The sequence below is a fragment of the Ischnura elegans genome, chromosome 12 (genome assembly GCF_921293095.1).
Source record: "Ischnura elegans chromosome 12, ioIscEleg1.1, whole genome shotgun sequence".
Classification (NCBI taxonomy): Eukaryota; Metazoa; Arthropoda; class Insecta; order Odonata; family Coenagrionidae; genus Ischnura; species Ischnura elegans.
The window spans coordinates 84,393,705-84,411,080 of NC_060257.1; the positions used below are offsets into that span (position 1 = coordinate 84,393,705).

Here is a 17,376-nt window from a genome sequence, read left to right on the forward strand (position 1 = left end):
ACGTGCTCCAGGGGTAATAATCTTTCGAATTGGGCAATAAAAAATAATAGGACACCACCCTATTCTGTATTTTGTACGAAATTCATGATCTGTTCGCCAATGGCTCCATGAAATCAATCGTCTGTGCTTGTTCCCACAATGGAATACTGAGGAATGAATAGACTGTGTGCCCAAAGGAAGTGAAAATCTCTTCCCTCCCTTATTCCGTCATTTTTTCCGTTCCCCGCATCGAAGGAACATTATAGAACGTAATGGAGACGGCCATAAACCCTCGTCCGATTCCAACTGTATAATATTTTCTATTGCTTTTGTGCCCATGCACTAACCCTTCTACCTCCCATCGACCCTTCTCAATATCCCCACTTACCCTTCCTTTAAGAAGACTCATAATTTCCGCTAGATTGGTGGTTTTCTGTCATTTTTCTTGACGTAGGTGTAACTTAAAACTAAAGCTAAACTTACACGAATTGCCATGAGAAAAAATTCTCCTCGGTAGGGACTCGAATTCCCTCCCAATGGTCAATTGGTCAATGGTCAATTTTAACCTCATTTGAAAAAGGCCAGATTGGCGCCCAACTCCACGTGACGTCAAAGGGACCTATATGCTATACGAGTAGTAATATACAAATTATTTGGTTTTAGAAATCTCAGTTTAGGCGAATGTTAATGGTCAATATTGACCTCGTTTGAAAAAGGCCAGATTGGCGCCCATGCGATGCCATTTTATGCTCGTTTTGGGATCTCTATTTCCATTATTTTTAATGTCTTTTTTATGAAAAAGAAAAATATTCCTGTTTTTTCTCTAAAAATGCATTTTCTCGGTTTCAGAAGACCTTTTCAAAAGAAGGAGTCAAATTTATATTTGCGAAACTTATCGTCAGTTAACTGTTGGAATGTTGAGATAAAACACGAAAGAGTTCTATACCATCATTTCAAAGAAGTGAATGAAAATCGAGTTCACAAAACGAATATTGAATTATTTGCCGAGATACATCTTTGTGGGTAGATATTCTGGCATACGATTTAATGGGTGAAATCTCAGATACAATAGGCAGGATGAGATATTGCTCAATACGTTCCATGAGTTGATAAAATAATGGTAAATGATAAAGTTTACGACTGATTAAGGTCCATAAACAAAAATGGGGTAGTTTCCTTCATCAAAGAAAACAAAAGCCATTGATTGCGATTCGATACCCACCATTAGTGTATTCATAATATACAAATTATTTGGTTTTAGAAATCCCAGTTGAGACGAATGGCATTCGTCAATTTTAACTGCTTTTGAAAAAGGCCAGATTGACGCCCATACGATGTCACTCCACGTGACGTCACAGGGGCCTAGATACTATACGAGTGGTTATGGAGTTTTACATCGCATGAGATTACCAATGCATGCATGAGGCACAGAGCTCTCGGAAACATCTCTTAATAATCACTTATTAAAATTGCCTGTGGTCGGAAAGTTTCATTCGCTTGATAGGGTATGAATAATCCTTATTTAAGCCAAGCGCTACCTGCTAGCAGGGTACTCTGCTACCTGCTAGCAGTCTGTATCGTAGCGGCGCTCATAGTTTCGCACCAAGGTGGTCTCACACGGCGACAGCGGGAACCAGAATGACGTCATACGGGGTTTTCCCAGCATTCATACTAACCTGTCGCGTTTTTGCGCGCTTGAAATTTTTCACTTTTCATTTAATCTCAAAAATGGATATCCACCTTTAAAAATCTAAAAGGGTGAAATACGGACTCCAGGATTAATAATATTTCGATTTAGGCAATTAAAAAGATAGGAAACCACCCTATAATCTCCTCAACCTCCTCCTGAAGTATTACTAATCCCTCCTGAAAGACCCTGAAAAAAACTGTTTTTTTAAACCAACACGTGCAAATAATTAGAATGAAGAGCTCGTTTTGAATTTCCCATACAAGATGGAATATCTTTAATGTGAATTGGCGTGAGAAGTTCGCTTCCAGCATCCCTGGATGTTAATCCGCCGGTAGTCCCTCAAAAAGATTCTAATCACGGATTGCGATTAAAGGAGCCGTTCGCCCCACCAAATCTCCCCCAACCTCTCTCTCTCTTCATTCTCAACCCCATCCATCGGCGTACACTACCAGCAACCCCCCTCTCCAACAAAAATAGGGCTTATTTATTTATTTTCCCCGTTTTTTTCTCTCTCTCCAGCCTTTTCCTCCCCAGTTCCCCACTCGGAGAGGGTTTCCCCGGGTGTCTCCTTTTGTGCAATTGTCGTAATAATGTATCGATCTAATCGGACAAGACGAAATCTCCCTCTTTTTGCCTCCAAAACCAACCCTACACTCTACTCTGCTCCTATTACTCCGCTACAGGAGGATAAAGGGTCTTTCCTCCCACGAGCACCCCTTCAACGTTTCCTGGGCGAAACTCCTTCCTTCCTGCCAACCCCTTGGTTCCCTCATTTCCCTTCCACCAGCAACCCCCCATCCTCTGCTCGCCACGGAGGCTTGGGGAGGAAGAGAAAGAAAAACTCAAAGCCCTCCCCGAGTTAGATCCGCTCCCTTGACGATCGGATTTTAGTGTACGGGAAGCTTTTAGTCCTGCCCGTGTATTTTTATTTATCACACAATAAAAAGGGTCGGAGGAATGCATTGACTGAGCTTCTCGATACGGACTTCGTTTATCCTTTTCCGTTCCCTCAAAATAAAAAAAAATAAAAAAATAAAAAAAAATAAAAAAACCTGGCGAAAAACCCATCCTCCTGGTCCTGGCCACGTGATCTCCATTTCTGTGCCCTCCCTTTGGTGTTATTTTCCTCGGATTCATGTTTGCGCCGAGGACGCGAGGAAAGGCGGGTGAATTCCCTCTATGCATTAAGATTCCATGCTTTCCTGGCGAAAACTGTGGTAAACTCTTCTCGGGATCAGTGGCGGATACATATAGGGGGCGCGCGCCCCCCTTTGCGGTGCTGCCCGCATTGCCGAACATTGCAGAACCACTATAGGGTAGTTTCCTCCATCAAAGAAAACGAAAGGCATTGATTGCGATTCGTTACCCACCATTAATGCATTCATATTACACAAATTATTTGAATTCCCAGTTTAGACGAATGGCAATGGTCAATTTTAACTGCATTTGAAAAAGCCCAGATTGGCGCCCATGCGATACCACTCCACGTGACGTCACAGGGACCTAGTTTCTATACGAGTAGATAGGAGTTTATACGGCGCACAACATACTCGGGCGAGTATGTTGTGCGCCGCTATGATGCTGCTATCAGGTAGCAGAGTACCCTGCTGGCAGGTAGCGCTTGGCTTAAATAAGGATTATTAATACCCTATCAAACGAAGAAAACTTTCCGGCCATAGGCAGTTTTAATAGGTGATTATTAAGAGATGTTTCCCTGAGATCTGTGCCTCATACATGCATTGGTAATCTCAGACAACGTAAAACTCCTATCTACTCGTATAGAAACAAGGTCCCTGTGACGTCACGTGGAGTGGCATTGCATGGGCGCCAATCTGGCCTTTTTCAAATGCGGTTAAAATTGACCATTGCCATTCGTCTAAACTGGGAATTATATAACCAAATAATTTATGTATTATGAATACACTAATGGTGGGTAACGAATCGCAGTCAATGCCTTTCGTTTTCTTTGATGAAGGAAACTACCCTATTGGGTCCCCTCTATACAGTCCCCTCTAAACGAAATATCCTTTTCCGTCCGACGTCGCTCCTTGAAAAAAAAAACAGTGACGAAAACCCCATACTTCCAGCCCTTGCTATGAGATCGCCATTTCCGTGCTCTCCCTATGATGTTATTTTTCCCGGATTCATGTTTTCTCCGAGGATGCAGTGGAAAGTGGTGAAAAGGCGAGCGAATCCTTTCTATGCATTGTCGGAATGATTTTTCACTTTGGGAGGGTTATTCGATCGATCATAACATTGTCTAGGAAAGAGCCGTGAGCCGATTTAAAACGCAGGAAAGATAATCTACGATGCGCTATAATGGCACGTCTAAAAGTGGATCTGTGACAATGAATCATTTCTTAAATCCTTTCGTGGCAATAAATCAAATCCTTCGCCAATATTCGATTGAGAAATGTTAAGTGCAGTGGTAGTGGTGCAGTTGTATTGGTAGAATGTGCTAAGTTAATGGGAGCATTTCTCATGCATTTACAAAGGTTTTTTTTAATACTAAAGGCTCGTGTGATGTCTAAAATGAAGGAATGAAATCTGCTTTTATGAGCTTTAGCAGTAAATGGCAGAAAATTATGGCCATTAAGAATAACTTTGAGGACTTTGGGTAGAATATAGATTCCCTTCAAATCAACTTTTTCACTTTATTTTGGAACAATACAATCGTTTCTTTGTCATCTGCAACTTTACAAATCCCCGTATTCGATATTTTTATGAAACCGATATTTTTTTTACCTCTCATGTAATATTTGAGAGATTAGCGCATGATGGCATGTATTAGGGATCAGTTTCATGTGGCGGATATTTTTTTGGGTTCATACCCCGTGGGCCCAGGTTCAAATCCGGATTGTGGCAGAGATTCTTCTGACTGCCTGATCCCTGATTGAATGCTGTGTGGGGGACATTTCAAGCGCAACACTCCGTCCGTCGGATGGGACGTTAAGCCGTGGTCCCCTTGGCGCCTTTCGTTAAAGTCCGTATGACACTTTCCAATGTATTGGCCAATAAATCGGCGCGCAATATTGTTTAAAATGTTGGGCGTTACGTGCCGCATGTCACGTATTGATATTTACACCATTTTGGCCATAATAGTGCTCTAATGTCCTGCTAGAGAACGCCATTGTATTAAGATGATTTTACGTTGTATAGCATTCGTGTGATTTGTACGCTTCAATCATCAGTGAAACAACTCCTTTCGGCCACATTTTAGAACATTCAATTGAATTTTCGAAAAAAAACCAACAATATTTTACAGCCAAACCCGATGTTTTGCAAAGAGTTTCTTCTTTTGGCCACTAGGAGTCAACAAAACTGACTTCTGATTGGAGATTGGCCGCGAGAAAATAGAACCTGTTCTAAATTCCAAATTGGTTGAGAAATTGTGTCCAATATTGTGAAAAGGATATAGGACTAGAAATTGGTGTGTGTCCGTTGGACCTCAATCCAATATCCAATAGATTGGCCAATGAATTGGGAAGTGTCATACAGGCTTAAGTATTGTTTCAGCCCTGGGCTTTAAAGATCCAATCACTTTACACCACTATTCGTTCTTATTTTTAATGGTTAATGTATTTTCAAAGTCCATCAAGTTGATCGGAGCTCTTTTCGGCTAATAATAGCTGTTAAAGAAAAGGAAAATAGAAATGCCTATTCAAATGACCTCAGCTGTTGTTTTCCTCCTCCTAATGCCATACGATATATTTACGTAGAAGGTATTCGTAATTGCGGGTACTGAGGTATTTAGGCTATTTTCTCTGAAAAAAACTCGGACACTTGCTGAGGGCTATAATGCTCCATTAATTTACGTCACTATTCGCACTTATTTTTAACCAGAAATGTATTTTATAAGCCTATCAAGTCATGGGTGTACCCAGCGAGGGGCAGAAGGGGGCGGCTGCCCCCCCCCCCTCGAAGCAAAAATCGCAAATGTCTTTAAGAAAAATGATATTTTTCTCAAGTAAATAAAGTTAAAAACTAATAAAGAGCTTTTACAGTTTCCTTAAAATATTGATTTCATTCACCTTTTCCATGCTTACATCTTACCTGCAACTTGAACAACCATGGATTGCCCACCACCCCTAGTTTTGATCCTAGGTACGCCCTTGTATCTAGTTGAAGGTGACTCTTTTTGGTGCAGCGATAGTAGATAAAAGAAATAAAAAGAGAAAATATCAAAAATAGGTCATTTCATGGTGAACCGCTATCGTAGACCCTGCGGTTCCATGAGTAAGCTTTTACTGATGTATCTAATTAAAAATATATATTACTTCATTTTCGTTTACTGTATCTAAGTGCAGTATAGTGTATGATATGAATTCATAATGATGGAGTATCATACCCAAGAGTTTCCTTTAACAGGAACTCTGGTATCTGTAATAAAAAGACAGTTAATTGGTTCATCAGTTGTTTCAAGGAAGTTGATCGGGGCTGAGATTTGATTAGCGCCGCGCGCGTAAATTACAACTTGGAGACTACGTGTGTCGTTTGTATAAATGGTTCCAAGTTCCCTGGGACTGTATTTGAGTTCTCTCTTGTACCTGCATCGGATGTAACTCTCATGATGTATTTTCAAAACCATTTTTCAGTCTCACGAATGAAACTTTTGCCTACGAGTTGTTAAGGGTAGGGAAATTGCATACTTTTTATAAACAGTATGCTGATATACTACAGTAAACACTTAGTACCGCAAAATACTTTCTTCCGCTTAAAATTCAGTTTATACACTAGAAAATGACTCCCAAAAGTCTCCCGAGTTTCGCGGGCTAAAAAATACGGATAGCTTGAAGGAGGATTGAATGCTTTCCCGGCGAGTAGGCTGTGTGAAAAACGCGGGATAGCCAACGAGTTATGAACTGGAACGTTTGCTGCAGACGTTTGGACGACAGACTTAGTTATTAGTTCTGACTAAACCCGAAAAACACTCGTTTATTTATCATATTATCGCTGTAAGTACAAGTAATGAAAGACACTCAAGAAGCAAAATGATGTAAGCATTCAAAGAAGAACAGGATGTTTTTTTGAAAACTTATGAATTGGATTAAATCAGGATAAACGTTTAGAAAAAATTGCGTACGGCAAGAAACTTAAACTACTCCAATCTAATTTCACGCAGTTAACTTTATAACTGTACTCAGGTATCCTCAGATATATGCTCAATAAAGGCACGAGATTTAGATTTTTAATTGAATTGAATGGAAAATGTATCATTTAAATACTTTTCAGGGTGCGAAACTTCGCCTCAACCTTGGTGCCTTTCGAGAGGAAATATTTAAAAACCCCGATTCTCAAAGACATATGCAATGCATTACGGCATTTCCCCTGCGAAGACCCATTTCACTCAAGAAACTTCCTATTCTTTATTTCAAACCTCCTCTTACCATTCTTCTTCAAGGAAGTACGTTTAATCTACCCTCCCCCAACTCGGCCACGAACTTCTCTCAAGATTTTCCACTTCCGTTGCATTACAAAAGGCACTTCACAGCTTCCCCCTTTTCCTCTTCATTTCCATTTACGTCTTCGCATGAAACTAATTCAGTTTTCTTGTTCTTTGGCATATCCATTAAGAGAATGTAGCTTGTTTCTTACAAGGTTAGGGAGTGGAGCAGTAAAATATCGCAACTAATTGCGGAAATCCTCCTGCATAGGGTATTTGTCTGCCGCCAAGTTTTGGATTCATCCATTTTCGTTATTCAACTGTCTGCGGTCGATAAGTGAGCAGCGCATCCGCAGCGAACAAAGCCGCATGGGTTTGTTTATTATCGTGCAAACAAACTATTCTTGTTATTTGTTTTAAACAATAGCGAAGAAGATGGATGACGGTGGGACTGATATTTGCCTGAATGTATTTGACGATGACCGAAGTAAAAGTGATTCAATGGTACGCAAAAATATTTGTTGTTTTAATGCTTTGTTCTAATATAATTTTTAATTTTATCTTCATTTTTGTGCTAGTGATTATTTTTGAGTTGCCCCTTCTCGAATGTAGAGTTATTGTTAACATTAAGTTAAGTTTTTTCGACATTCAATTCAGAATAATGGTAAAATGCTGAGATACAAACAATTGATCACGTACAAAATTTTGATGGATGTATTGATTTAATCCTTTTGATGACTTGGACATTGTAATGAATGAAAATGCCTTAAGGAGTTTGAGTTGTGTGATTATTATGTAAGTTTGTGGTTATGTCTACTACGTACTCCAACGTTATTGCTATAAAATTGTGAAATTCTTTACAGAAAGCCACATCCGTCGACAAGGTTCCTAAAAAGCTTGAGAAGAAGAGTAAAGCTACTGGCGGTGTTTCACATCTGTTGCCGTCAAAGAAGTCAATCTTGGCCGAGAAGCCAATCAAAAGAAAAGCAGCGGGAACTCCTGCTTCCCATCATAATGCGAAGCGATTCAAATCCGACGAAAAGATTCGCATCAACAAACCTTTTAGAAATAAAGAAAAGGGCTCACATCCAAGGAAACCTCAAGTGAATGCTGCGAACAAAATTGATCTGGATAGTGGATCTGAAGAGGAACAGAAAAGTGATGAACAGCCGGACAGTGATTCATTGTTTTCCTCGTCCAAATTTTCGGACCTCGAATTGCATCCGCACATGGTAACCAATATTTACTTTGTATCTTTATATTTCATATCTATAAGTAGTATAGTAAGAAAACAATAGATATTTATGTGATGATTTTTTCTAGGCCGCAAACCTCCAGCAAACTCTGGGAATTGAAAAGTTGACCCTGGTGCAAAAACTAGCGATTCCAGTCATTTCAACAGGTCGTGATGCTCTGATCAGGTCCCCAACTGGTAGTGGAAAAACTCTTGCCTATGCTGTTCCTTTAGTTGAAGTAAGTAAATTTTTTTCTCAAAAGCAATGTGTAGTTATACTATTCTCTGGTATTGCTTAAATGTGCTATGTTCATGATTTTAGGTGTTTAGTGATATGGGCCTCCTTCTTTTTAGCCTTAAACATCTTTCATGCTCATGTTGTTGTAGATGATATTTTATTGCCTAGAAAAGTTCTTAAGGTTTAGATTTCTTAAAATTGTCTGTAAACTTGTCACCCAGAAAATACTTCCTGAGGTCCCGTCAATTTAGAAAAAAGGTTAGTGTAGTAATATGAAGGAGAATTAACATCGAGGAATGCAATCGAGGCACTGGGTTTGTAAATAGTGTAATGCAAGCTATATTGTAGGGATCGGTAATGTTGTGAACATCATTTTTATGGAGAAAACGTGCTTGTATTTATGAAGATCTTTTTGTCTGCACATTGCTATTCCTCTTAAAGAAGAATCTAGCCCTCAACTACTCAATCAATAAGAAACACTGGTGGTTTTGGGAACTTGTCAAGATGGGGGGCTGCCTTGTGGTTTACCCTGCCCCAATGACCACTTACACCAATTTACAAATTTGACAAACAGATAATACATGGCAGAAATGTTCACCCGACAAATTTCTACATTTACAATAGAATACATAATAACACAATAAATACAGGTATATTATGAGAAAATGTTTAACACAGTAACGATGTAACAACACATAATTCCCTCAACAATACAGAAAAGTTTCAAAAAAGATATAACATTCATTATACTAAAATAATTTCTTCAAACTTGGTAACAATAAATATCTTGGAAGTAGCTATAATAGAGGTTCCAGGGTCGGCCCTAGTAGGTGCGGGGCTAGGGGCGAACCTTCAGTGCGGGGCCCTTCTCTTAAAAAACCATCACACGACACAGCGGGGCCTGGGGCGGTCAAACAAAACAATAAAAAATAAAATAGGTATGCAATATAAATAAATAATTAGACTAAAAGCGATTATTAGTTTTATAGATTCAAAAATAATAAATGAGATGCTCAAACATTTTGGAGCATACATGCAGTGAAGATAGCCGTAGTTCTATTAATTCATTATCAGCTCTAGTCAATATTATGATAACATCAGTGGCGCCGACTCCATGGGGCCTGAGGGGGCCCGAGCCCCCTCAAAGATTTGTTTGGGGGGGCGGAGCCACCTCAATAATTCAAGAAATAATTAAGTTATATTATGCTTTGTGAAATCACAAAAATATATTGTTAATTTTCACTTCCCATGTTTGACGATAGTTACTTTTTAAAATAAATTCAACAATGTGTTAAAACAAATAATTATAAGGTTAAGCAGTTTAACTGAATCAAGTGTTGTGAATCATGATAGTTTCGGTGCTGCGACACACTTTGAATTGAACCTCTTCCCGGGGCAAGACCTCCGATATGGCCCCCCCCAATATTTTTTATAAGTCGGCGCCCCTGGATAACATGTATATAGTAAAACATTTCCTGAAACTTCAGTAACAATAAATATCCCAGGAATCAGAAAAAAGTGCATAAAAAATAACAAAAAATGGAATAGGTATAAACATGCAGAAATAAATAAATAAATAACTTCTTTAAAACAAAATCAACGGTAAATTATATAGGTTTTAAAATAATAAATAAAGACACTCAAAACATTTTGGAGAATTATGCAATGAGTAGGTAACATTATGTTTCTATTATTAGTTGGTTTGCTAGTTTGCTAGACGCATCATAAAATTGTTAGCAATAAGTACCCAGTTACAGCAATGATATTGTTATTGTCATACTCCTTTTTCTTCTGATTCAAAGTATTATAAATATTATTTACATTAACTAGACTGTGGAAATTGTTCAACTGTCAAAAATACATAACATCTGGAAGCCATTTCACCTAGTGTTAAGATCAGACTCAATTTGGGGGGTATATCCATGCCTGCGAAATATATGTATTGCTTTAGCTCTCATGGAATTGATTAGGATGAAATGATGCTTTCTACCTCTTGGGTGATGTATAGTTTTATCTATGAAGTACTTGTTGGTCAGGATTTCTGTTTTGCTGCTTATGAATAAATTCCTCAATTATGAAACGTTTAAGGAATCTCTGAAACATGCGTTTCAATGCAAATCCTCACACATGCATATTTTGTTTTTTATAATTAATGTATTGAGTTGTTATAAATGAAGTCATTTTATCATTCTCTTTAAGTATTGAAAAAAATTGTCACTTCAACTCATAAAATTAAGGCTGCTTTGCTATGGAAGGAAATATGTAAGTTCATATTAACCTACCAATTTTTCAATTTCTTTCTGTCTTACTAATATTTTTTTGCCCAGAAATAAGAAATTTTTTCTTCTTATTTACTGCTATAATGAGCAAGTGATTTTGTAAATTTATTTTTATGAAATAAAATTAGTTTAGTTGATATCATTTCTGTAATATTTTCTTCTCTATGCAGGCTCTTCATTCCAAGAGGCCAAAAATATTGCGCTCTGATGGTGTTATGGCCATCATTGTTGTTCCTACGCGGGAATTGGCTTTACAAACTTATGAATGGTTTCTGAAGTTGGTGAAGGTAAGTTGTAATCATTTTGTGCATGATTGTAGTATTTTGCTTTTAAAGCCAGTACTTACAATAAGTGGTGTAGTATAAACTGCTACTCTGATTAAAAGTCTAGAAAATTAGATTAGGGAGTTTTAATTGTTTATCAGAGTTCATATCTTTAAAGATTCAAAGCTGCATTTGATGGAAATATAGAACTATCTTATGGCCCCAAGATAGAAAAATAGACAAGACCTAACTGGCCTATCATCAAGAAATATTTTTTTACTTTGAGTGTTTACCACTATTGCTACTAAATTAGTACTTAACCATAAGGTGTCTAAATGTTGGTAATCTCTGAACCTCAGCTTGAAATTGTCGTAGATATGTTGACTTACTTTTATAGGGCGTATCTGTAAGTAAATACAGTGAAGCCTCGGTTAGCGTACGCCTCTGATAGCGAACAATTCAGATAACGACCAAAAATTTTGCTAAACATTTGCCTCGAATAGCGAAGAAAATTTCGGTTAGCGAACAGATGTGTAGCGGCCATATTTGTGTTCGGTGCTGTGCGATCTCAAATGGATACAGAGTAATAAAATAGTATGTCTACAAGTAATACAATGTGATACAATACCTATATACCCTGTAACTGTCATATAATAGCGAGTCAATAGGAGCTAGGAACCAATTATTCCTATTTCCTTTATTTCTTATGGGGAAAATTGTTTCGGATAGCGAACATTTCGGATAACAACCAGCTCTCTGGAACCGATTGTGGTCATTATCCGAGGTTCTACTGTATTGTTATTGTGTTTTCATTTGTACTTGGTTTTTATGATGGAGAGACATATTAATGATTTTTTTTTCTTGTTTTGTAAATGGTTTTATCGACCAGCCATACACGTGGGTGGTCCCAGGTTACCTTGCCGGTGGAGAGAAGCGGAAATCCGAGAAAGCTCGCCTTCGTCGCGGTGTGAACATCCTTGTTTCAACTCCGGGGCGATTGGTAGATCACATTGATCACACAAGAAACCTCCAACTCGCTGATGTGAAATACCTAGTTTTGGATGAGGCTGATCGGATGCTGGATTTGGGCTACGAGAAAGATATATCAAGGTAAATTATTCATAAGGTGTCATGTTAGGAGTATTTCCCATTTCTTTTTTATTTTGAAATTTATCTAAATAACTTGCCAATTATATTTTCCCTGTCTGGGCTAATGCTGATAAAAAAGTCTTTAAAATTTGATGCTAAATCTACAATTCAAATTTGATTTCATGTTTTACCCATTGTTCTAGCATTCTTATTTGTCAACTTTGTCCCATAACAGTTTTCACTGTTTGGATATTGTGCTGTGAGAAGCAAATATTTTGAGGTTATTCTTAGGTTTTGTAAAAGTTTTGCTGCACAACATTGACGGTATTTCAAAATTGAATCAATGCTATATACAATTGAAGATACATTAAGTTCCTAAAGAGGTGAGGCCTGATTCACGCGTATGTGTTAATATGAATACATCAACAATTTTGTTGGATCAGTATGGTGCACATAAGAATGTACAAACCTAATAAGAACCAGTGTAACTTTCTTCACATGAATTTACTCAAGTTTGGTAGTGTTATGGTACGTTTTTGCGTCCATTCTTATGTTCAAGCAATCATACATTAACTGGTACTGATTAAGCTGTATAGTAATCTAGCTTTTTAGAAAATTTAGTTATGTATATCTTCGCATGAGAAATGTCGGTGTTGATTTTATTTTATTAGTAGCAGTGGTATGACTGGTTTTGGTTTCTCTCATGGTTCTATTACTTGATTTCACTCCCCCTTCACCATTGCGAAGGAGTTATTTTACACTGTATTAATTGTCAAATTTAGATCAATCTAAGTGTACATAAATCTGAAAATACCTTTGTAGAATTCTCAAATGGCCTCATCATCACTGGTCAACAATCGTAAGATTGGTTTGACGCAGCTCACCACTCAGTTCTCCTAATATTTTCTCACCGACGCATTTCTTATCTTTCACATCCTTCTTTACCTGTTCCATATATTTCATTCGAGGTATTCCTTTTCTGTTCTTGCCATCTACTTGTCCCTCGACGAATGCTTTCATCAGATCATCATGTCTCGAATACGTTTGATGGCCTGGTTTACTAATAAAAAATGAAAATGTTTGTACCATTTATTTCAGTGGCCAAAAATTCTCAGCAATTATTCATTTAGGCCTGTTTGACACTACATATTTTTTTTCTTCTTTAGTTGAGTACCTTTAAGTCGATATACCTCATTGGTATTTAATTCAGTTTGTTTGAAATCATTATTCGTACATGTTCTTATGAAAGTAATGTTAGAGTGTTACCAGTGGTTGGCGAAATCCAAAATTTTATTGATTCAGAATACTTTTTTATCAATCCCAGACCAAGAATCCTTGTACCAAACATGGACGATGAAACTGATGATATCATGCTAATTTTTTTGGAATTTTCTATGGTTAAATTGGATTTGATCGGTGAATTTCCTTTGTTGAATGCATTTGTAATGGGTTATAGCCATTTCACCGGAATAATTGCTTAATATGAAATTTTTTTAGTGCATTTAATAGTCTAGGAACAGGCTGTGGAGAGAAATAAGAAAAGAATTGTGAAGTTCACCAGAGGGAAAAGGATTTGGAATTGTGATTAGTTTTTGGCTTTTCTTTTATAACTGAAATAAATAGAGTTAGGTTTAAAAAGATGATGACACTCAGTAGTTCTGGGCCTTTGGTATGATGACCGTTCTCTTGCTGTCCCCAATCATCCAAATTATGATCTTTGCGACCAAATACTAGATTAGGGATTTGTAGGAACTGTGAAAACCCTTTTCAGTTTCATTTTCTCTGTCCGTGGTTTTAATTTTCATTGTTTTGGAAACAGAATATCATTCTGTTATTGTCGTGGGAAGTGCTTCTTCTTTTTTGTCTGTTAATTTCGTGGGGTAGTCATTGCAGTTGATTTTATATAATCCTATTTCCTGATAAGATTTGAAGACAGTTGGCATTGGGGTATTTGAATTTCTGTCGTAAATTTGAGATTCAAAAAAGTCTTTTTGAGCCACATGCAATATAGCTTCGGGCACATATCTTGTGATTGAGAGTTTTTAATATTTGGTAGAGTGTATTTGTTTGACAGAGTACACATTACTGGATGCTCCTTTGCATTCGGTTTCTGGCCATGATGGTATTTACAATGACTTCATCGAATATGATGTTATGAGACATCAGTTGTTAAATTTGAGTTTTATGTCAAAATATTAGGAAGGGAGAGGGATGTTAATTAAGCTTAAGGATGTCGAGTTTTCAATGTGTAGTACTGTGGTTTTGTATGATGAAGGTGTAAGTTGGTGGATGAATACTTCTAGCCAGTTTGCCACTGCCTTGGACAGTATCATGAACAAAGTAAAAACATGCACTCGTTTATTATATGCTGTAATTTTGTATTCCGAAATTCATAACTACATGTGTACACAGTTTTCATTCAGAGATAAAAGATAAAATTTTATGACCCTTGTTTGGTATCGTACTTTTTGAGGTCAAAAAGGGAGTTATATTGAAAAAAAGACATTTTTTTCAATTTCTCTTTTGAAACATAGGTTTATTATTCCATGATGCTACAAGTGTCTGAGGGCCAAAGTTAAGCTAAGAAATGAGATATTTTGATGGTTCAGCTGCTACACTTACCTTTTTCCCTAGTGAACCCACCTAAAATTCTTTTTGTGTACCAATTGCTGAATTAATGGTTGAAAGTAGTGGGACCAGTGGGAATCATTATAATCTATTCACTTTATGTCTGTGGGTGAGCTTTCGTGAGAGCTCCGACACTCTTGGATGGCTTCGGTGAAAGGGGAGGGGTAGTACTGAGAGAGAGGAGGAGTGAACATAACGTTGCCAAATGTACATAGCCACTCTACTTTCTCATTTAAAACGTGTGAGTCATGGGTGGCCACAGGTATTTTGGCCCCGGCGCCAAGACAATATACCTCCTCATTTGGAAGGCATTGGGGCCAATCATTTCACAGAAGCCCATGACATTTTCAGCTGCTACGCTGAATGAGGCCCCGTTGGTGCAAGGCATACTTAAATACATGCAATGAGAACTTCGGGGTTTGGCAACACTGCTCCATGAGCAGATTCACGATGTTCACTCTGCGGAGGTCTGAGAGCGATTGACTGAGGCCATGCCTACAGTCCCGCCAGCGAGAGTTGTCCAATGATAGCACAATAGGAGGGGTGGAGAACCCTGCACCAGCATGGTTTCCAGCCAATCGCTGTTCCCCAAATGCACCTAACTCCCTTGCCTAGTCATACAATGTTGTCACGTGCATATGAAGCAATGAAACAAGCCTGAACCACCAAAACAAGCCCTTTCTGCGAATCGCCAAAACAAAGGATTCTTCCTTTGTATCCTTCACGCTCGTCATCCCTTCCGGCTGCTTTCTTCACGGAAACTTTCTGTTTACCAGTGAGGTGGGCGTTTTCCTTTCTTACCTGGCTACCTTGCCCCCTACCCCGATTTAGACCCTTCTAAATGCCATCCGATGACGCTCGGCAGCTGGATTGTACTGTTTGCTGATTGGCAAAGGCAAAGTCACATGTCGAGAAACTTTCCCTCCCCTCATCTCCACTTGCTTTGGCCACACCAGCTCACCCGCAGAGATAAAATGAACAGAGTACAATCTGTGGGTCCAGTACTTATCCTCCAGGTGCTATAGTTATAAATCTTGAAAAATAATGCTGCCTTCCATTTGAATTCTGTTTTTCAAATCAAGTTATGTTGACTTTTTTTTCGTAAAATTGCTAGTTTTCGCTGAAAATGAATGGAACTACATATGCTATACCTGTACATTCCATAAAATGCAGGTACTATGCATTCCATGCTATCCCAAATCTACGAAAGTGACAAAATTTATACGTTTGTATTATGTCATCCTTGACCCATCTCTAGAGCAGTGGTGTAGTGAGGGGGGTGATCTGGGGGGTCTGGACTCCCCACTAAATATAAAAACGCAATTTCTTTCCTCAATAAAAGAAAACAAAATATTGAAAAATTACAAATTTGAAAATGATTTCTTCGACAAATGAAGTTTTTTTTCGATTATATAAAGTGTTGCAATTAGTTTTAAACCCTCCACTTAGTACCCTGTTTAAAAAAAAATTCCACCCAGGTTTTGGACCACCCAGAACGAAATTCCTGGCGATGCCACTGCTTTAAAGATTTAAAAATGTTTATTAATTGTTTGGTTTTTTCTATGAATTTTTCTTTATTTATTCAGCATAGTGTCTGCATTAAATAAGTACCAGCCTTGGAATAGAGCCAGTGCAAATGTTGATGAAAAAGATGATGAAGAGATCTGGAACTCTAATCAACTTCCGAGGCGGCAAACAGTTCTCCTCTCTGCTACATTGACTGCCGCTGTGAATAGGTTAGCGGGGTTGGCTCTCAAGGACCCAGCAAAGGTCGAGGCCTCAGAGGGCAACCCTGAAGAAGATTCATTCGTGATTCCCAAAAATATTAGGCAGTGGTACATTATTGTGCCTCCAAAGCTTCGCCTGGTTGTATTGGCTGCTTTCATTGTTTGGAAATGCAAGGTTGGTACATTTAATAACATTTTTATTGCTCTTATTATGCATAATAATGTGTTATTTAAGAATATCATGATGTTTTTTTTATATGTTTTTATAAAATTATTTCTTACATGCTTGGTTAGATGACTGAAGAGAAGAAATTACTGGTGTTTTGTGGCACTCAGGATATGGTTGATTATCTCACTGATCTACTGGCTTACGTACTTGGAATTCCAGCGTCATCCAAAAATGAACATGCAGTTAATGATGACGATGACGACGAAGAGTTTGAAGGGGAGCGCCTTACGGATGTTGAGTTTTTTAAACTTCATGGGAACATGACGCAAACTGTGAGTATTACTCTCATGTAATATCTGTATAAGGCATATTTATTTACTTTTGCTAGGCCTATTGTGTACTCAAAATGTAAGGGTCTTTTTATGTTTTAATATTTGTAATTGCATAATTAAATCTATGGAAAATGTAGCATGACTGTTGAAGGAGGCGAGATATGGGGGTATTTAAGTGATGCATGATATGCTTTATGCTGGTTGTAAAATGCTGCACTGATCACAGTCTAATTATTTAACATTTCTGGCGGTAATTATCTCACATGGTTTTGTCAAGAATTGTAAGTCACATGCAACACTTTGGATCATCTCAGGAAGGCCACTGATTGGCAAACCAAACATTTATAAACATAAGCACATATATT

General features: G+C 37.9%; 1 protein-coding gene across 1 annotated transcript in view; it reads left to right on the forward strand.

Annotated features, from left to right (window-relative positions):
* The first annotated feature begins 7,395 nt into the window (after window positions 1–7,395).
* The window catches only part of LOC124169336 (probable ATP-dependent RNA helicase DDX31), a 58,777-nt gene continuing 48,796 nt past the window's right edge, over window positions 7,396–17,376 (forward strand). Inside the window, exons 1-7 of the mRNA XM_046547918.1 lie at window positions 7,396–7,556; window positions 7,916–8,284; window positions 8,376–8,525; window positions 10,974–11,090; window positions 11,956–12,176; window positions 16,370–16,685; window positions 16,805–17,011. Coding sequence (XP_046403874.1) covers window positions 7,488–7,556; window positions 7,916–8,284; window positions 8,376–8,525; window positions 10,974–11,090; window positions 11,956–12,176; window positions 16,370–16,685; window positions 16,805–17,011 — 1,449 coding nt within the window. The 5' untranslated portion in view covers window positions 7,396–7,487. The remainder of the gene's footprint in view (window positions 7,557–7,915; window positions 8,285–8,375; window positions 8,526–10,973; window positions 11,091–11,955; window positions 12,177–16,369; window positions 16,686–16,804; window positions 17,012–17,376) is intronic.